We start from the raw sequence: 22,917 nt of genomic DNA on the forward strand, positions 1-22,917 counted from the left end.
CAATGATTATTTTAGGGCAGTTTTATTAAAATTTGTCCATTGGTTCATGAGATGTTTTACTAACATGACAGACAAATGAACACATACTCAGACATATGCACACTGTTAATATTATCAGCCTTTTGCCTATATATACAGTATGTGGTGTCATCTACTACTTTAAAAAACACATGTGCAAAAAATCTTGAGTCAATGCCAAAATGAAAACAGAAAAGTTGTTAAACTGTCGATTTTAAAAAGCAAAACAAGTAAACACTTGGACACGTTCATTACGACGAGCCTTCCTTGTTCGTCAACACCATTGAGAAGCTGCTGTGATCGTAGCTGCTCCAGTGGGAGCTCTTTTCAAACTAAATGCCACCCAGGGTAGCTGGGAGGGGGCAGCAGAGGCTTGGAGGCTGAGAGGTTGGTAGCAATGTGGCAGTGCAGCCGGGCCTACAGCCGCCATCTGTGCCTGCCAAACAAANGGGATACTTTGTGTGGGAGGGGTGGGGGGATAGTCAAATAGTGCCATGCTGCTTCAGATCTATCCCAACTTGCTGCAGGCACATCAGGTCCACGGTTCGTCTGCAGAGGTGAGTGAGCCGTGACGGTATTGGATTTTGAGGGACAAGGAGGGTAATGAGGGAAGGAGAGATTGGATTCAAATCAGGACAGTTGAAGAAGAGGATGAAATTTCTTTATCTGAGGGAGGAAGGGAGGGGGGGAGGTTTTAACAGTTTGCTCCTTGGGTGCTGAGATGTCAGGTGTGGTTTTTGTGATATTCCTCTGCCATCTTGTGGCGCTTTGAGGTACTGTAGGAACAAGGTAACTTTCTAACCTGATACAGTATATTGTCAGTAAAATTAATTTATACATCAACAAAGCATTTGAAGAGTCAGTGTTATTGACTAGTGGATGACAGAGGATATTACTGCATAAATAGATTTTAATTTCATAACAAACCTTTTTAACTACCATATTTTAATCTCAGTGGGACTTTGGCCAAAGAAGTACTGGTGTGTTTAAAGGTACTTACCGAAAACTATAAATGAACCATAAACAAAGGTTATCCGGAATTATATCAACTGGTACAGTTTTAAAGAGCTTACTCTAGTAGATTTCCAGATATACTTGTATGCATTTCTGAAATGCCGGTATGCACTCAATGTAATATATATATATATATATATTTTTTTTTTTTTGTCCAGTATGTGGGACAAAATTTCACTGCTTTTAACTGATTCTTGGCCAATAGAGGGGATTTTTCTCCATCTGAAAACAAAGTGACCATGGTTTTGCTCCATGGTGTGTTTGTTTGTCTGTGCTGTTAGCAAAATGTCTCATGAATCACTGAACAGATTTTTGGACACTTTCTGAAATAAATGAATGAGCTGACATCTAGAACTAATTAACTTTTGGAGTCAACTTGTTTAAAGATGACACAGCAATGCAATCTTGGTAAACACAAAAATGGCTATAACTCAGTCAATTATAAGGATACTGAGCTAAAATTTGGTGTGGTTTTAGCTGAAAGTCATCCATAACACATACCCCCGAGTGCTATGTATTGCTCAAGTTCTTTGCTTAAACTCTAGCTATAACTGTTGTAGCTAACCCTCTTTGTTTATTAGCAAAGTATCTCATGAACCACTTGACAAATTTCATTGAAACTTACAAAAAAAATCATAGGATGTATATTTATAATTGATTAACATTTGAAGCCAGTCTCATTCAAGATGACCTTCACAGCTGACCGACATTAGCCAACACAAAAATGTCTATAACTCATTCAAGATCCCAAATACTGAGCCAAAATTTAGAGTGGTAGTAGTTGAAAGTGTGTTACTTTTCACAATACTGTACAAAAAGTGAATGAAAGGTGAAACTGGCATGAAAGGTGGCAGGAGATGTGCATTCCTTCAAGAAATGATAGGCCTTTAATTGAATCCCATTTCTTGTACACTTTCTAAAACTTTTAAGGCTTGAATCAGCCTGTGACAGTGATTTCTGTAAGCCTATTGTGAGACATGTTTGATCCACAGTACAGGATAAGAGCAGCCCTCAGGGAACTGCAGCTCTCAGTGTGTTCACAGCAGGGCTGATTACATTTGCAGCAACCAGGATTGTACCTGATTTCTGAGACCAATTTCAGTTTCTGCCATTTCTCTTAGGTTAAAAAAAAAGTGGTAGCTAATTTTGCTGATTTATTTCAAATACAAATCTTCAAAAGGTAGTCCAGAACATGTCCCTCACAATAGCCTTTATTTAATTATTTTTTTTATTTTTTTTAACATTTTGTTAGCCATTTGTACAATGAAAGGATTGTTAAAAGATGCACGTTTTTGTGTACCTTTTAGTCCAGTACAGACCTGTGACTGTTGTTATGTAGCTGTTTATTGATTTGACTCCCTGCTTACATTTTGAGTTTATTCTTATCTCATTTCCTTAGTTTAGTCTCACCTGCTTCTCCCGTTTTTTTCTCTCTTTCCTCTGCAGAGGCAACAGTTCTGAGTTATGACGGCAGCATGTACCTGAAGATCATCATGCCTTTCACCATGCACACAGAGGCTGAGGATGTGGCGCTGCGCTTCATGTCCCAGCGGGCGTACGGCCTGCTCATGGCCACCACCTCCAAAGAGTCAGCAGACACTCTGCGACTGGAGCTGGACGGAGGCCGCGTCAAACTCACTGTCAACCTCGGTAGGCCACGATGATTCAGTTCTAGAGTCGTTGTTAACCATGCCCCTCCCCTGTCCCCCATCTTCACCCTGCACTATTGTTCTTACAGATTTAATTTGATGTGTTGGCTTTAAAACCATGATTTTTCTATTGTATGATATTGATGAATGACAGGAAGAGTTTCGAAATTTGTCTCTCATTTACAGACATTTTTATACTTATTGGCTGCAGTTGAGGCACAAGTTTTTGTTGTTGCTTTTTCAGTATTCATTATTTTAAATGAAAAAAAATACCACAAATGCTCATAAACCAAAATCTGAGGCACAAATAAAGAAACTTTTCCTCTAAAGACTGCTTGCAAAAGGTAAATACCAACATTTGAAGACGACCTCTGCTCACAGTCTTTTTGTCTTCAGTGGTGAGACACCCTGCTGTAATTTCTCTTCCATAATCTTTGACCCCTGCCCCTCACCCTCTCTACATTTAGTTTTTTTCTTTTTCTTTCTTTGTGAGGTCCAAACATATCCTCACCCTGTGAAAAAGCTCCATCTCCAACAATACCCATGACCTGAACCTTTACCCTTCAACCTATCTCCTAAAGCTTCAAGGTAGCCTTGCTCCTGTCTGGACCCTTCTCATGGTTCAGCCTGTTTTTGTTTTTGTCAGTCAGTTCCACTTTTTTTAGCTGCAGTTTGATTTTGAGGTGCAAATCTCATCATAAGCACATTACTGCTTTGTTGAAAGAAGAGGAAGATATAGAAGGAGTCAAAAAGCAGTACTGATGAGGAGATCTGTGAAGTGTCAGAAAGAAAATAATTTGGCAAATGGATTATTTTGAAAAGCAGATGGCTGGGGGAATTCAGACCTACAGTGCCTTGAAAACATATTCATACAACTTGAACTTCTCCACAAAAGGAAAATGATACATTGTTTTAATTCTTCTTTTCAAATTTGAGTCTGAAAAGTGTAGTAGGTATTTGTATTCAGCCCATTTACTCTGATACCACTTAGTAAAATTTTGAGTAATCAATTGCTTTCAGAAGTCACCTAATTAGTAGAGTCCACCTGTTTGTAATTTAATCTCAGTATTAATACAACTGTTCTGTGAAGGACTCAGAGATTTGTTACAGTGATCAAACAGCATCAAGAAGACCAAGGAACACACCAAACAGGTCAGAAAGTTGTTGAGAAGTTTTAAACAGAATTAGGTAATAAAAAAAACGCAAGCTTTGAACAACTCACAGAGCTCTGTTCAATCCATCACCTAAAAATGGAAAGAGTACAGCACAACTGCAAACCTACCAAGGCATGGCCTTCCACCTTAAATGACAAATATCAAACCAACAAGCAACCAAGAAGTCCATGGTAACTCCGAAGGAGCTGCAGAAATCCATAGTCCAGGTGAGAGAATCTGTCCACAGGACAACTATTAGTCATGCACTCTACAAATTTGTCATCTGTGGAAAAGCAGCAAGAAAAAAGAAACATTATTGAAAGAAAGACTTAAGAAGTCTTGTTTGTAATTTGCCACAAGCCATACAGGGGACACAGCAAACATGTGAAAGAAGGTGCTCGGCTTAGATCAGACCAAAACTGAACTTGCTATGTGCTGCAAAAAACTAACACTGTACATTAACCTTAACACACTATCGCCACTGTGAAACATGATGGTCACAGTGTCATGGTATGGCAATATTTCTTCAGCAGGGACAGGAAAGCTTGTCAGAATTGATGGGAAGATGGATGGAGCTAAATACAGGAATGACAATCCTGGAAGAAAATGTATTAGAGACTGCAAAATATTTGAGACTGGGGCGTAGGTTTACCTTCCAGCAGGACAATAACCCCCAAATTTCAGCCAGACCTATAATAAATATATAATAAATATATATGATCCAGCCAAAGTCCAGGCCTAAGACCAACTGAAAATCTGTGGCAAAACTCGAAAAATACTATTCACAGATGTTCTCTATTCAATCGTACAGATATTGAGCTATTATGCAAAGACAAATGGAAACAAATTTTAGCCTCTAGATGTGCAAAGCTGGTAGAGACAAACCCCAAAAGACTTGCTGCTGAAACTGCAGTGAGAAGTGGTTCTACAAAGCATTGACTCAGGGGGCTAAATAGAAATGCACAACATCCTTTTTAGATTTTTATTTGTATGAAATGTTAAAAACCGTTTTGCTTCTAGTTCACAATTGTGCTACTTTGTGTTGGTCCATCATGTAAAATCTCTGTAATATGCTTAAAGGTTTTTGGTTGAAACATCACAAAATGTTGAAAAGTTCAAGGGGTATAAATAATGTTTCAAGACACTGTATTCGCTTATTAATATTTCATTAGAATTAATATTGCTCTGGGTAAGATGAGCATGGCTAGCCAACTCTGGAGACCATAAGTCTGTCCGCAGCCTTTGAAGTACCAGACAGTCATCAGTGAAGCAGGAAGAGCATTCGGAAATAAAGCTTAAGGCACCAGTGAGACAGGGAAGAAGGATGTTGGGATGAATTAAATCTGTCTTTCTTACTTCTTTCATTTTTTTTTCCTTCACACACTTACTCTGTCTGTCACTCATAAACACCCCACCTGGCCACAAGTCAGACGATGGAACTTTTCATCCCTTCAATGGCCTGTATGTCTGCGGCCCTCGGATCAAACAGCCAGAGAGACCGGCTCACACCTGTAGTTGTCACAAGATGCTCTCTCTTTGTACTCAGATGGCCACACTTGGCCTGTAGATAAGTTTTTTAAAACAACACAAACTGCAAAGGCTTTAAAACAGTTCGTATACCGGTGCTACGTCACTGTTTCCAGTGGCACTGAAATAAAATGTCCAAAGATTCGTTGTGGCCTGAAACTTTAGAACTCCCAAGAGTTTCTTAAATACCTTTTTGCAAGAAATTTAATTAAATACTAAAGTAAAATGCATTCCAGAATCACAAGAGAATGTTTTAATTTAGGCCTTTAGCCCTTAATTTTGTCAGGACCATTAAATATTGTCAGTTAATCATTACAAATAGGTATAAGTGGATTGATTCACTCCTAATGATATTTATTAGTTCTGATGTTGACAACTAATTCAGTGTGTTAAATAAGTCAGTGTGTTGTTCAGTGTAGCTAATCCTGCAAACCATCAGATGGGAAGTGTCAGACTTGGTACCAAGTATTTGTAGAAGAATTCACATATTTTTGAGATGCAGTTAAATTTTTGAAAACATACATGTGCTGACGAACACTGCTTTCCATCATATGTGCTCTATGAATGTACTTTAATGAATCTGTGCTTGCAATACTGCAACATCTCTACAGAGTGATGCTGGTCTCTGGTTGTTTGTGTCCACTAATCTGTAGCGGTTGACAGCTCTAGACCACAACCCAGCCACAAAGCCACATGCACATTTGGTTCATGGCTTATAAATAAACAAAAGAAGTCCAAAGGAACCAAAGGAATGGGCCTCTGAAGAGAATGGTGATTTGTTACCTTAGTAACCCTTAATCTTCATTCTAAAGGAAGTCAAAGGGCAATTTATGTTAAAGAGCCTGACTCTTGTTCAAACAAAAGATGAAAACTGAAACTCACTCTTGAATCAATGTTTCAAAACACTTAGATAACACTATTCACTATTCTTGTAGCGTGACGTTAATAGAGACCTACTCCTTGTGTGCACCAGGCATGTGCTGGCTGGGATGTGCAGATCACCCTTTTTTGTCATTTACACTGTTGGGTCTTGCATAACCAAAGTGCAGCAGAAGGCAAGTAGATCGCAAATGATCATAAATTAAAAGTGGTGAATGCGCTGTGGGTTGGACTCAACAGATGCAGGGATTTTTGTATTTGTCTTAACTGTGAATATGATGGCACAAAAAGCTCCGTTAACCCTTGTAATTACAGGCAAAACAATTTATGCAGGCAGAGTTATTCTTCATCTTTAAAATTGTGTAACTGGAATTTGATAGTATTAGCATATTCTTTTCCACACTTCAGAAGACAAAATCCAACAAGCTGAACTTTATAGTGTCAAGTACATTATTTTCTCTGTATTCACAAATTCTTTGTGCATCCAATAATAAAATGAATTAAACTTAAAAATTAAAAAGAAAGAAAATTAAAAGCCATAAAAATACACAATTACTTGTATCTCTTGCCTTTTATTGTGCTTCGGCTGCATTTACTGGAACAAGGGATGGACGTTAGAAATAAAAGGAAAAGGGTGATTCTGACTCAGAGTCTGTCCCCGGATGGTGGCCTCAGAGCAATGCTTGGTTGTCTGCAGAATGTACCTTGAAGGATGTAAAATGTCTTTTTTTTCTTCTTTATTCTCTCTCTCTCTTCTTTATTTTTGTCTCTTTCTTTCCTCTTTTTTTCTCTTTTATTTAATCTCACCATTTCGCTCTCTCTTTCGCCAGATTGTATCAGGATAGACTGTAGCCTCAGTAAGTGGTTCTATCCATTTTTCTGACTAAAATATATTTGTTTCTCATCCTGATTTGTGTGGTGGTGCTCTCTGCTCTTCTGTCCTCATGATTACGGATCTCTCATTTCCTATCTTTTTTTAATTATTATTATTTTGGGGGCTTACACATCTTTTCTATTCGTCCCTTGGCTTTTTTATCTGTGTTTTTTGGAGTCTGATTTATGTCTGTTTTTTTTTTTTTTAAGTATCTGATCTCACTTTTAATTTTCTTTTTTTTCTATGAGTTCTGTCACTGTAATCTTCCACTTTTTCTCACAGATTTAATTAATGTTTCACTTGCATAATTATGAGAATTTTTTTCATTTTGCTTGCCTAAAATACTCAGCTATGAAATTATATCATTGCCTCCCTTTATTACAATACACACACTATTCATTTTCCTGTCAACTCTCTCTACAAACACAATGAGAAAAGGCCAAGGTGACACGAAAACATTTGATGTTCCTTTATTGGGGAGTGGGGGGTGGGAGGCACTGAGTGTCGGTGCCCCAAACACATGTGCTGTTTGTTTTCTGTGTGGGACAAATTGTAGTTTTGGCCCCCAGAAAGCTAATTGCTTATCTGCTGAGAGCCGGCACCACCTGCTGTGTGCTTGTTTTTGGAGGAAGCTAATGTTTTTCTACCTCATGCAGACACAATGATAGCAAACTGTTATTTCTATCATGGCCACTGACAATTGAACATCTAGTCTGCAGGTAAGTGGCGCCAGGTATGGTGACAAAAATAAAGAAAACCTCATGTTTGTGGCAGTGTTTGTGTGTCTGTGGGTGCAAACCATTAATTTAATTAGGTTTTTGTGAAAGAAAAATAAAAGTGGGGGGTTGATTTATGTCAGGCGGAAAATAAGACTTCGGTTAAAGCATTTTCCTAAAAAAAGTGTTCCATCTTTTGGTTTTAGTTCTTTCATCCCATGATTTTCTTTTGCTTATTTGTGGTTGGGCTGCAGAGTTGTCAAGTTCAGATGGGAAACCCAGACATTCCTCTCCCCACCAACACTCTCCAGCTCCTCCTGGGAGATCCCAAGGTGTTCCCAGGCCAGGGAAGATACATAATCCTTCCAGTTGATTCTGGATCTCCTCTCAGTGGGAAAACATCCAGAGGGACGCAACTAGGAAACTTCCTAATTAGATGCCTGAACCACCTCAGCTGAATCATTTCGATGTGGAGGAACATTGGCGTACTTTGAGCTCCCCCTGAATGATAGAGCTCCTCAGCCATTTTCTAAAGCTGAGTTTGGCCACTTTAAAGAGGAAGTTTATTTCAGCTGCTTGTATCTTGCATCATGTTCTTTTGGTCATGAGATATGGGTCATACCCATCGGTGAGAGTTTGAATGTAAATGGATCAGTAAATTATTTTTGGATCAGCTGTTTCTTCACCACAACGGACCAGAGCAATGCCTACATTACTGCAAACAAAGCCCTGATTCTTTGGTCCATCTCTCACTCTATCATACCCATAAATAGGACTCCCAGGTACTCAAACTTCTCTGTGTGAAGCAAAGACTCACCTCTCAACTTGGAGGCAGTATTACACCTTTTTTTTCTGGTTGAGAACCATGGCCGATACATTGAAAGGCTTGAAGGCACCAACAGAACCACATCAGGGCTTTAGTGTCTGAGGTTCTTAAACCAGACACCTTTCTCATTCATCTTCTGCTCCATCTTGCTATCACTCATGAACAGAAATCCCTGATACTTGAGCTTCTCTGCTCATGAGTCCAAGACTCATACCTTTATTCAAGATGCTTAGCAATCACAGGGGGTTTCATCAGTTTGCCTTTTCATTATTCATTTTGTGTGATTTCTCTTTTGTACATGTATGCACAATTAAAGTTGTGCATTATTATAACAGGCCAAGCACATTAGACAATTATAAAAAATAAATTTTGATCACCAGAATTTTTCTCAAAAATCTTTAAAATGTGCAGATATCATGATATTGTTGCTGTCAATTATCACCCAGCTCAACTGGGATAAAAAAAACACACTTTCTTTGCTGCTTTAATGCAAGGTTGTCAAGGTAACATGTTTCAAAAGTTATCAACATTTGCCATTGCAGGTTTATGACAAATTTGCCCACTTTTTTAATTTTTGTCTGTTCCATTTCAGGAGTTGCCTTATGTGTTCAAATAATTCTTAAAATTACGAAGTCCGTCAGCTGGAGATGCCACTGAAGTCAAACAAATCTGTCTGCATTTCTGCCTTTACTGTGTGCACACACTAGGCCTAGAAAGTTACAGCAATTTACATCCTTTGTGTGCTGTACCCATTGGTGGAAAGACATCAATACCTAGGTTCAACCACTAGATGTCACAGAAGCTCCAGGGATATGTTTTGATTTCACCAGGCAGGAGTTTTAAACCGAGATGGTTTTAATTTATTTATTTTTCCCCCTTTTGTACAGCCAACAGGCTCTAGATCATCACTTTGTTAGTTTTGCTTTAACAAGCTGACCTCATTATTGAAAACGGTCTTACACTGTGGTCATGGTCAGGTCAGATTTGTACAGTGCTTTCTGAAATTGTCACGAGGACTTGCATAAACGCAATATAAAATCTACTTTAGCACATCAAATGAAATATTGATCTGGTTATTTACTGTGGCTGCAAAACTATGTCACAGATTTCAAAACTGGGTTTTTTGAGAGGTAGTTCTTGGAAAAAAAATCAATCTTTAAATTTTCTGGTTGACTAGGAACACTTGTACAGTAATATCCTGCTTGAACTGGAAGATATTCCTAGATTAAAGTGTGCACAAGTGTAAAGATGAAGAGAGTGCATGGGTGCAACTGAGTGGGATAAAAGTGAGGAAGAGCACACACCAGCCAGACAATGTACTCAATCCAGGTTCTTTCACTGTGGTTTTTGGTACTCATGTTTTAGATATTTATCCATTGACAAATTGATGCAATAATCAAGTATATTAACACAAATTTCCATGAACAAAAGGAACAATGGGACATTGGAATTTTTTTTTAAATCACTCTTTACATGGATAGCAAAATATTGCAGTAGACCGACTGTTCGGCTGTCACTACAACTAAAAGCACCGTATGTCAACTATTGACTCCCGTGACCTTTTGTGGCTCTGGACCTTGGAGTTCTTTGTAAGCCATAGGTTTTGAAGCATCAACCATGTTTTTCCACAGCATATTGTGACCCAGCTCCCCTCAGTTAATGCATCATGATGTGATAGAGAGCAGAGCTATGGCCCTCAGCTTCAGTCAGGTCAGGGTATCAGGCTGATGATATCTGTTTGGAAGGTGGCCTTTTAGCCGCCAGCAGCACCTTCTCTTAGTGTAAGATGAGATGAGATTTGGCATGACATATGGCCAGCGTGTAGGGTGCAAGCACGCCGTCTGCTAATGTCATACCCTTTGGCCTATCCTGCTGCAAGTAGTCTCTTCAAAACAGACTGGAACACATAGACATGGTGTTTGTCCAGAAAAAGATAAAAAGAAACACATTTATAAGCTTCTCTTCAAGAAAAAAAAAAATGAAATAGCAAAGCAGCTCACAGTATGGTCCCTACTGACATTTTTCAAAAGACTTCTTGATGTCAATTTTTTAATGCATGGGATAACTCTTTAGGATATTTCTCAATGACGAGTAGCTCAATAGATTTTAACACAGTTCGTGTTGTTAGCTTTAAAAAGAAACATCACAAAACCCAGAAAATTTAGGTAACAGCCAAACCAAGGGTTTATTAAAATTTTGTTCATTTACCACCTGCTGGTTACACCTTCCATCAACTCATTAGTTATATTTGTGATGACAATTAGATCCAGAAAAAAGATATTGATTTTTTTTTTTTTCCATTTAGCAATCACTCCAGTCCAAATAACAAATAACTTAAAAAAAAAAAAAAAAAAAAAAAAAAAAAAAAAAAACAACTTAGATCTGACTGTATCTAAAGCCACAGTTGTTTTCTTAAACTAAAGTAGGTAAAGTTAAACCAATTTGTACAACAACTTTTAGAGATAAAGAACATCAAAAACTGCTACGGAACAAAATATATAAAACAGAATACGATAAGAAATATGTCATTACAAAATTAAAAATCCCATCTGCTTCAAAAGCAATCTGTACTGTTAATGTAAAACAAAGGAAGTTAATTTCATAAATGAGGTCCCTCCACTTGAGAAGACTGACCCCCAGCCCCCCTTCACCTGGTTTAAAATGAGGTCTCAGGGACTACTTATAGCATTTTGTTAGATAACATAATGGCCCAATTTGATGAGTAAAGCTTTCAAAGGTCAGTGTTATACTGAGGAGTGTGACCATGCATAGTCTTAAAAGGTAAAATATTAAGATTTTAAAATGAATTCTAAAAGTATATGATATCCAGTGATGAGACATTAAAACAGGAGTCATGTGAGTTCTCTTATTTGGTCCAGTTAAAAAGTGCAGTACAATCATCTTAATGATATCATATAAAAGTGTGGATAACCATCTCCAGGTTTTGTCTTGACCTTCATTTTTGAGATATTTCTCAAGTGAAAAATCTAACAACTTCTAAGATATTCAGACACGACAATAGGGTCTAAATGTTCAATTGTTTTTTTTTAATTGTAGAACAATGTTGCTTGGCGCTTTGACTAGACATGGAGCCTTTTCTGAGTTTAATTAAAGATAGTTATCTTCAACCATTTCCTAATATCTGACAAATAATCAAGTCTGACAATTTAAAAAGGTTAAAACGTTTAACCGAGCAGTATATTTGAATGCAGTTTACATACAGATATTTCACTGGGCTGCAAATGCAGGTGACAAGCTGGTGAATAGCACTCGCAAGGGAGTTTCCAGAATCTCTTTAAAAGGGGTTCTCAGTTTCCTCACATCACTACCAGAAACACATGGTCTTGTTGCTTGAATTTTGAATATGTTCAAACTACTTGTGCAACAGATTGTCTCTCAAAATAATCACAGATTTGTTGCAGGTGTCTTGAACTCATCTCAATATTTTTTGCGGGTGTCTCCAACCCTTCTCAACAGTGCAAAAGCTATATTTTGACACCTGTAAGAGAGCTCTCCCCTGACAGAAGACTTCTAAAGCTAATGCCCAGGTCTAAAAAACATGCTGATTATGAATAAAACATTATTCAAAAACTTAGTCAAATTTGCATAGCTTTCAAAAGTGTACTCCGGCAGATTAAATCATAAATGTAAGAGTGGCTGCCAAGGTGGGTACAAAGGGAGCTGAGGTAGGCAATGAAATAATATGCATGGCCTAGGATACAGATTTGCAAGCCATGCACATTACTTAAGCTGTAATTTTCAAAGATTTGCTGAGTTTTGCGCTCCATTTTGAATCAAGATTGAGTCGCCAACTAGTCTCCAACATCCGCAGCCCAGTGAGATATTATTGTATCCAAAATCTTGCAAGAGATGCTGCTAAATGTAATATTAATTTGAATGAGAAGTGTATATAAAGCAAAAACAGGAAAACAAAACCCTGAGGTACCCCATATAACAGGTATCTGACCCTTCAATACTTACTGAACATTGAAAAAATAACATTCTGCAGAAATTCAAACCATAACAAAGAAATTAGTTCAATTGAAACCACAGACACAATCTTTTAGCTCCTTTTAGGTAGCAACTAATTAAAGTCATCATCTTAGTTTACATTTTCATTGCTATGACTTATACATTTCCAAATCAGCATATTGAAGAGTAGGACATTAATGATTGTACAGAGAAAGTACCACATTGTTTGACAACAACCATACTGACATACAGTATGTACGCTTACATGGAATCACAGTTGTCTCTTCTGAAACGTGAGAAATAAATCTGAGAATGCAGCTATACACACCAACCCAAAAACAGGTTTGTCATTGAAGCTTTCATTTTCCTTATCCTTGACTGCTTCCACTCAGGTTGTCGGGTGGCACACTCTTATCTCATGATTTTCCACACAATCGCAACAGCTCAAAATATGTTGTGCAATTCACAGAGCCCTGTAATCATTTTCACCGCTGTCACAGTACATGTGTTCAGACACACCAGGTGTCATGGTCATTTTTAGAGTTCAATCAAAAGTTTTTTTTTCTGTCTTTTCTGTATTGAATAAGGTTTTTATTGGCCTCCCCGCCTCTCTCTTACATGGGTCCAGGAAAATGGCTCTGAACCACAAATATTGAGTTTGAATGAGTTCCCAATAACTTGCTTTAAACACGAGCCCTCACGTCCGTTCTCAACCAAGGACATGTCAAAGGAGATCAGTAGTGGCCACTAGAAATTACCTTCAGAATTCACATCATACTAGCGAAGAGGCTGGAGCATTATCTGAGTTACACTGAAAATACATTCTGTATATTTTGGAGTTACACATTCTAGATTTTTGAGGGTTGCAGTAGATTGGTGGTCAGTGCTGTGGTCTCATAACCCTCAGGCTGCACGTTCAAGCCCAGGTTGTGGCAGGAATTACATCCAGTATAAAACAATTGCTAAATATTTCATACCAGTTCACCCACTGTAACAACCCCTGCAGAAGGGAGCAGTCAAAATCAAAATCAACAACTTTCTGCAGTTTTTTTTGTTTTGTTGTTTTGTTTATATATATATCAATTTTTGCTCCATGAAGGACAGAAGCCTACTTTATGTTTAATGAGGCTTTTTCTCTTTCTTGAACAAATTTGGACCAATGAGGGCATAAAAACAGTGTAATGTTGGCATAATATATACAAATAAAATATAATATTTCACTAAGTTGGCCCAAAATCCATCATCTAGATCAAAAATGGTTCCTTATTTGAGTTCATTAATTCAAATAAAAATGACCCTAATAATATCAATATAGGACAAAGTTAGAACATAAATTATACACATAATGTGTGGAAGAAACATTAAATGTCTTTTGAATCCCATCTTTAAAAACTGTGTTGTAATTCACATATTTGCACAAAAATCTGTGTAAGTAAAGTCAGTCTGCTAATTTACAGCAGATATTGTGATTTCTAGTTATAGTTTTGTATCAGTCATATATGGACATGGTAACACTTAAATATTAAATCTAAGGTTTTATGTTTTAGGGCATAGTAATTAAACATTGCCTGGTGTGTAATAGGTCTTAGAACTAGGCAAACTTCATTACTTATATTATATGAGTGTTTATCTAACAGCAAATGAAATTAAAGCAGTGTGTAAATAATGAATGTACTTCATGATCTAGCAGCTTGTAGAACCTCCTTTGGCAGCAAAACTTGAAGTAGTCATTATCAGTCTCACACATGAAGGAGTTTTTGGCCCACTCTTCAGACAGTTGCTTCAGTTCGTTCATCATGTATTTGTTTCTGCACAGCTGTGTTCAGGTCCCATCATAGCATTTCAAACACGCTGAAGTGTAAACTTTAATTGGACCATTGCAACACTTTGATTCGTTTCTATTTCAGCCATTCTGTTGTAGATTCACTACTGTGTTTGGGGTCATTGTTCTGCTTCATGACCCAGTTTGTACCCAGCTTTAACTGTCAGACAGATGGCCTCACATTTGACTCTGGTATACTGTGGCAAACAGAAGAGTTTATGTTTAGAACAGTCATTTTGAGGAGCCTAAATCATCAGCCCTCTGCCACCATGCTTGATAATTAATATTAAGTGTTTGTGCTGATAAGCTGTGTTTGTTTTCCACCACAGTAAGGCAAAACATTTCCAATTCTGTTTCTTCTGAAGGATATTGATCAAGCTATTTTTACAAGACTTATGAAAATACTTTGGGTTCCTGCACGTTATTTTATTTAGTAGATAAATAAGAATACAATTTAAAGTATATCAAACTTTATTTTGACCATTGTTCTGTGATAAAAACTTCAATTCAGTTAACTTCAATGGAAGCCACCTCTATGGCTTACTTTTAAGCTCTAGCAGAACTTGTACAAGTATATTAACTGTCAGTCATTTTGTAAAAAGTGAATGATGTACTTACAGAAAAAAAAGAGTAGTTACAGCAAATAATTCACAAAATAATAGGCAATATTTTTGCTAAAGTATTACAACACATGCAGTTGTTGCTAATTCTGAACAAATGTGAGGAATCTGTCAAGAATGAAACTGCACCTCATTTTATTTTCTCCACTCTCAGCTCTCTGTGAGCTGGAGACACCTGAGGCAATGTGCTCCCTCAACATAACTAGGGAAGGAGATTGCCTTCCAATCATTTTTGTCTAATACAAATTGTCCACACCAATGTTCCAGTTTCTGCTCATAGTCCAGCTTCAATTTTCAAATTTTATCTATGGAAAGACAGAAAACAAGAAGTGCAATTTTCATATAGTGTATACTTGAAGATCACATCCAGCCTTCGAATCAACTGAAATGCTTAGGGGTCATGATTAACTGAAAAGTGGGAAGCTGAAAATGAATTTACTATGAGGTTTAAAAATTCAGACATCTAAAGTCACTTTTACCAACTAGAAATTCACACTCACACATTCAAGCATATTAGTCTTGGGAAAGAAAACTTATGTTTTGTGGGTTGCAAGGAGAAAATAGGTGAGTTTGATCAGGTTACTACAAAAAGATTAATACAACCAATTATAAATATATGCATTCTAACAGAGCTAAGTTCTCTGCTCTCCTCCATGAATGTCTTTTTCCAGTAGCCCATTTATACACATAGATAGATAGATAGATAGATAGATAGATAGATAGATAGATAGATAGATAGATCTAAGAGCCTACAGAGAAAGTGAATTTCAATTTGAACTGATATTGCTTTTATTTTTTTGGTCATTATTTATATGATGGTCAGTATTGCGGTCTTGTAATCCTGAAGCTGCAGGTTCGAGCCCCGGTTGCGACAGGAACGGCATCTGACATAAAACAATTACCAAATTGTTTGTGCGAGTTCACTTGCTGTGGCAACCCGTGAGGAAGGGAGCAGCCAAAAGAACAACAACAGTATTAGTTTTGAGATGATTTAGAAAATAAATGAATATAAACAATTCTTGAATCAGGTTCAATGGCAAGAACAAAAACGAAAGAAAGATCTACTGATTGTCACACACCTGAGTGTGTGAAATTTGTTCTTCGCATTCAACCCATCCCCTGAGGGAGCAGTGAGCGCTCAGGAATCATTTGGTGATCTAACCCCCCAATTCCAAGCCTTAATGCTGAGTGTTAAGCAGGGTGGCAATGGGTCCTGTTTTAACAGTCTATGGTATGACCCAGCCAGGACTGAACCCACAACCTCCCAGTTTCAGGGCAGACACTCTACCACTAGCCCACTGAGCTGGATAGTAGTAGGAAGTGTAGGTAGAAGCCTAAGCTTATTGCACCTTACCAATACTTCAACAGTTATACTTTAGATACAAATGTGTTGAGTAGAATATAGTTTGCTTGCTGAACTAAGCATAAAATCACAGTTATCACTATTCAGTTGTTAGTCTTCTGTTTCGACTACCCCTCCTACAGTTTATAAATTAAATATATATATATATATATATATAAATATATTTTATATATATATATATATATATATATATATTTATTTATATAATAGTGAGTGAGTATATATACATCAAATAGTGAGGCTCAGTCAAGTATATTTTGCCATAATTTGTTAGCAGTGCATCATATGGTGTAGACAAAATTTTAAAAAAATAAATAAATTTTCACATAAACAACAATGTAAGTTTCAAAAAGTGAATGTGAAAACCCAGCCCCTCTTTGGAACTTTATAGCTCAGGCATAGTTTACAAAAGAAACAGGTCACCAAAAATTGGACTTTGCATGATTGAGCTGGCATTTTCATATCTTTAGCAAGTTTTACACAGCTGCAGTTTAAGTTTTAGAAAGTTTGGAGATTTTACCATGTTCAACTTAGTCACAAACTAACTTTTGAACCATACAAATTTCTCCAATTTTTTGGTCTTTTTTTATTTTCACAGTCTTTATATCTTTTATATAGTTTAAACATCCAACCACAGATATTGATGTCTTCTTTCATCCACTGTCTCTCATTGATACAGGACATTTTGGTTTCTTTCAATCCCTACAGACTACACAGTTCATACATCCAAACTCTCATAGTCTAAAATTGGATGACTGAGTTCAGAATTTTCTCTTTAAAACTAGAGGTGAAGGGTCTTTTTAACTTGACATAAAACATAAAATACAGAAAGACATATAAAAACTGTCAGGTGTGACAACCAGACTTTCTCCATGATACAGTTCAGGATTTTTATTTTCTGATTTCAATACAACTCATAGTTTTATCTTGGTTCTCTTTACACTTCTTTTACAGTTCATACATAAGATAAACTTTGTTACCTTAGACTATTACAAAAGAAAGATTATTATTGGGCTTAAGAGAAGGAAGCTGATGCAATGTTGAAATTTTAAGCAGAATTTGCATTAATAACATTCAAAAGTTTCCTAAAAATTTTTCTATTTGAACTGGTTTTTACTGCTTCAGCTTTTGAGTTGCATTCTCAAAGGAAACTTTATGCAGTCATACTTTGTTACACATTTGAACTAACATTAGTTTTTTTGTTTTTTGGTTGTGGTTCACTTCTACCAGGTTGAAGGTTCAAATGTGCAAACAAAAAACACCAACACACTTTAGTGTAGGTTTGAACAGTCTGACTCTTGTAGGAGGGAATTCTGCTCTTTTATTTGAGGCCCAATAAAGCAGCCCTTTGAGATGCTAAGTTTTACCCTCTGAATGAATTTCTTTTCACCTTTTTTAGTAAGACTGTCCCATCAACACGTTATAATTCAACCTGGAGAGACTCACGACAAAGAGAAGTTGCAATTAAATGGTTTCATTTGACATGAATGACATGAGATATTTGGTGCTCGGACCTCGGCGGAAGACGCGAGTGTCGACAATAGCAATGCGCTTCAACGAGAAGCTCAGGTTGAGCATTAGAGGCGTCTTCCCCTGGCCGGACACTGGTGGTGGAGGTTGAAGAGGGGAAGGAAGCTTGAGGGAGCTGGGAAACTGGGGGTGGAGAAGGGGTGGAGGTGGGCTGAAGTTCACCCGGCGAACGGATGGGGCCATGATAGAGGTTCTTTTAAACGAAGGCTTGCTCGCCGATTGGATACGCTGGAGGCGCGGTCGGATGCTGATGGGCTGAAATGGAGGCGCGGTCTGATGCTGATAGGCTGGAGTGGAGGTGCTCGACGCAGTGATTAGATGCAGGTGAGGCTGAAACAGGTCTTCCAGTCTGAATTTACGCCTAGGCTTCATTTAGATGCCAATCTGAAAGCTGGAAGTTGACATCACTATGGATGAGCATCCCCTAGTGGCTGACTGCAGTACAATGTTTAAGTACATGTGAAAGAAAGAAACAATTTCATAATTAAAAAATAAAAATACAGTTAGATCTTTTTTATGGTGTTGATTTTTGTTGATTCACGTAGTTCTTACCTTGTTGCTGTATGTTCAAATATGCATTTTTAAACACTTTTAGTTTCAACTTAATTTGAGACTAAAATGTGTCATTTGACAGTGTAACTGACACAATGTGACAGCCTGTTAGTGAGTTAGGAGGGTGTGTAGGCAGGACTTCTGTATTGAGGGTACAGCCACACATCCGTAGTCTGCAGAATTTGGCTCCAAAAATACAATATAGAAGCGCTGAATAAAACATACATTTATATCCAATGTTGGACAAAGGAGGTTAATGGAACCACTTTGTCCATTTTTATTTATGTTAATGTATCACTAATAAATTTTAATTCCCTTTTATTCAGTTTAGTTTATTTATATAACATAAATTCCCAGGAAAAGTCATTATTCAATTAAATGCCTACTTGAGTCAAAAGTGCATTTTGGAAGTCTTCCAGTCTGGTATTAAACATTGACATAGCACTGAAACTGCTTTCTTAAGGGTTTGCCATATCTTAAACACACTATTATAAATCTGAGGATAATTTTAGACTTTTAGATTGTAAGCTTACGAAACATTAACTTGATTCTGCAGAAAACCTTCTTCCACTTCTTCCAGATACCAAAACTTAAGCCAGTTTTGACCAAACATGACCTAGAGAAATCAATCCATGCTTTCATCACAACCTGACTTGACTGTAGAAATGTAATTTATGTTAGGGTCAGGCAGGCCTCCCTTTTGCCCATCCAACTTGTTTAAAATACTGCTGCCCAACTCTTACCATGTAGATTTGAGCACATTTCACGAGTCTCACTTCACTGGCTCCTTGTGCCCCACTGTATTGCTTTAAAAAATGTTATGTTTACCTATAAATGCTTAAATGGTCTTGCCCCCTAATATTTCTTCAACCTTGTGTTCTTTTGCGGACTCTGAAATCATCTGATTAGTTGCTTTTGGTCGTTCAGAATACTAGGCTGAAACTCAGAGGACACTAAATCTACTGTGAGCTGATTTAGTCTTTTAATGGTGCAATGTTCACCATTTATTTCTTTTTGTGATATTTCCTAAACCTATTCTTAACTTGTTTTATTATTGTATTTTATTTTTGGTCTTGTCTTTTATTTCACTGTTGTTATACAGAACTTTGGTTGCAAACTGTTGTTGTTAAATTTGCTTTATAAATAAACTGACTTGACTTGACTAAAGGCACAGTTGAAAAAAAAAACAACGGTTCCAGGGTATATCAAATTGCTAATTTGGATGAAATTACATAATTACATACAGTCAGTGCAGTCTGATTTTAATAAAAATATTACTTTTGTTCTTTCTCAGTAGCTCAATGTTTAACAGCTTTTTTCCTAATACCACCCAAAAACAAATTTAAATTTAAATTTAATCCAACACTAAATAAAACACAAACTGGTTAAAGATTATGATTTCTGCACCTACAGGCCAGGTCTCATAGAATACTCAAAGTGCATTTATTTTAGACTTGACTTTGTGCACTTTTTGTTTGTCAAAAGTGAAGATTTGCATTGAGTTATGCATTTTGTACCTTAGATGTGTTATTCATTTCAATCATGAATATATTTAATATCAGTTTGATCCTCTGCAGTCTGCAAATACATTTTGCCGGCAGATAGGGCTGAAACTTGACAAGTCAAAAATAACACTGAAACGTCTCTGACCATAAGCCCATAAAAATGCCATATATGGAGCAACTGTAATCATTGTTTCAACAGTTGTTAATGTTTTGCACTTCTGTAAGTCTGTTTTTTTTGTGATTTTAGCAATATATCCCATAAACCAGTAGACAGACTTTAAAAGGAATCATTGGATGTACATGTACAACTGATTAACTTTAGGAGTCAACCCTATTCACGATGACTGCTACAGCTAAATAAACATAACAAACACAAAAATGGCTATAACTCAGCAAATTTTACAGCTGTTGAGCTAAAATGTGGTGTGATAATAGCTGGGAGTCCTACCCAATGCATACTTCAGGTGCTGCATATTACATAACATCTTTGCTTAAAACTCTGGCATTAATTATTACAGTCCACCCTGTCTTTCTGTTAGCAAAAGATTTCTTGAACCACTGGATATATTTTTGTGAAACTCTCAGACAGTGTCATTGCCTATATCTCTGCAACTCATTTACATTTGGAGTGAACCCAATTCAAGATGGCTGACACAGCTAACTAACATCAGCAAACACAAAAATGGCTATAAGATGAATATAAACTGAATTACATGTGGTTTTAGTTAAGAATTATCCCCATGAAGTAGTCTGAGCGCTAACAGATCTCGCAAAGACCTTACAGTATTGCATGAGATAGCTTAAAAGGTCATGTACAAGGGATGGTCAAAGCGGCTGTCCTGTCTCAGCATAAGATTGTTTTATTTTAACTTCTGGCATGAAAGGCGACAGGCGATATTCATTCTTGCAAAGAATGCTGGATCTTTAATTGAGGTTTGTTTTACTCCAGTTGTTAAATGTTTGAAAGCTCTATGTTCTTTTCTTTGATCATCAGTGAAATCGAAGAATTTCTGTGAATTTTTTCACATGGTGCCAGTTCTCTCTGCATCTGTTTTTTTTTTTTTTTTCTTAGACTTATATGTACATAAAGAAAGCAGCTGTTAAACTGTTTCAGATCTAAATGAGTGCATGGAGCACATGACCGCTGTGGTGTTTGTCTCACCAGCTTTGCTTTAGTCCATAATCAGTCTGCCTCTCGTCAGTATTTTATGGCACCAGCGACAGGTTAGATGTGGACTCATTACAGAGACTCTAATGAGGGAACTGGCAGCAGCCTGGAACTGTCGAAACTCATGCTGCCTTGCAGGACTGATGACTGTCCCCTGGGATTACACCCTCATGCCACAACAAGCTGGGGAAGGTGGTTTAAATCATGAATCAGCATTGTCGTGATATCTTTTCTGCAGATGTTGATGGATATTTTGCTTTTAAAAGAGAGAATCATAAAAGCTGATAAGCATGAAAGAGAAGAAGGGTGTTGCCTGTCTCAGAAGCCCCAGCAGGAGCTTGGAAATTTTAACAAAGGATTGGTGAAGTTTTCATCCGGTTTCTTGGAATCAATCAGTTGTCCTCGCAATATCTTCCTAAGGGGAATATGTTTTCTGGTGGTGGCCATCTGCAATTCTAGAAGGTATCGACATTGTGTCATGCCGAAGCAGAGCAGCCCCGCCCCCTTCCCACACATCACCAGGAACACTGGAAATAAAAGATTGCAAGGCCCGTGATAGAAACCAGAATACAAATGTTGTGTGTGTGTTTAAGCATCGGGCACACATTCTGCTTTAGGGAGAGAAACATAGGCACACTTCTGCACACACATACACAAGCACAGACCGCCTTATCTCCGTAATTGGCATGGGGGGGGTCAGAGCGGCAGGCGTAGATAATCATGGCCGGAGGTCATAGTCTGTTTGCCGCTCCCCTCCCTGTTTCTTATTCCTCTTCTCTCCTGAGCCTCTCTCCCTTGCTCTCTTTCCATCACAAGCACACTCAGTTTTGCACTTTTAAACACAGACATATTCGGCCAATCTCCCCACCTCCACCCCAACAATATTACCACCATCTTGTTTGCGATGCAACACCACACATGACATGTTTCCTATGTGGCCCAGTGACTGTTAGGCTGTTTTTTTGTCAGCAGGCAGCAGCATCCTCAGCTAACTGCCAAATTTTTTCCAACACCTTCAACCTTCCACAAAAATCTCTCAGGGGTGAAATTCATGCAGTGAACCAAGTGCGGGGAAGCTTTACAGCAGGTAGGGGAAAGTAGAGTGGAGAAATGTAGGCAAGAATGGGCAGAAGGTGGATAGAAATACACAGTGAAAGGACAAAAAATTGACATATGAAAAAACACCTTAAGATAGCTCTGATCTATATAACGTGCTGCAAACGTAAGCACTGACACAAAGAAACAGATACAGCTTTACATTAGATGTGCAATAATAGTCCTGCTCTTCTTTGAGTTACAAAATATATATATTTTTTGACATTACTGTCAAAAAAAGATGTTATCCTTATAACTCTGAAGAGTGCAGTAAATCATTCATTTTCCCCCAAAAATATATTAGTTTCTGTGGTCTTATGCAGTGAATTATGCTATCAGCTTCCTGGAAAAAAAGAAGGAAGTATGAACTGTAAGGGAAAAGCAAAACAGAAGGTAAGATAGGAGAGACCACATCTCATAATAAAACACCTCACTAGTTTTCCCACATGTAGTAGATGTTTTATATATATATATATATATATATATATAAAATAAAAAAAAAATTCCCTTCTCACCCTCCGCGGGTGGTCTTTGTTTCATCCTCTGAGCTCGGGTCCTCTACCAGAGGCCTGGGAGCTTGAGGGTTCTGCGCAGTATCTTGGCTGTGCCTAGAACTGCACATTTCTGGACTGA

The 22,917-nt window shown here is 37.5% G+C and overlaps 1 protein-coding gene across 5 annotated transcripts in view; it reads left to right on the forward strand.

Annotated features, from left to right (window-relative positions):
• nrxn2b (neurexin 2b) overlaps positions 1-22,917 on the forward strand; it is a 967,206-nt gene that overhangs the window by 472,381 nt on the left and 471,908 nt on the right. For 4 of the 5 annotated variants that reach the window (XM_037976383.1, XM_017422076.3, XM_037976382.1 and 1 more), the window contains 2 exons: positions 2,479-2,682; positions 7,072-7,098. In XM_037976383.1, coding sequence (XP_037832311.1) covers positions 2,479-2,682; positions 7,072-7,098 — 231 coding nt within the window. The remainder of the gene's footprint in view (positions 1-2,478; positions 2,683-7,071; positions 7,099-22,917) is intronic. The other variant, XM_037976381.1, reaches the window with a different exon arrangement.

This window comes from Kryptolebias marmoratus, linkage group LG7, assembly GCF_001649575.2.
Source record: "Kryptolebias marmoratus isolate JLee-2015 linkage group LG7, ASM164957v2, whole genome shotgun sequence".
In the NCBI taxonomy this organism is placed as follows: domain Eukaryota; kingdom Metazoa; phylum Chordata; class Actinopteri; order Cyprinodontiformes; family Rivulidae; genus Kryptolebias; species Kryptolebias marmoratus.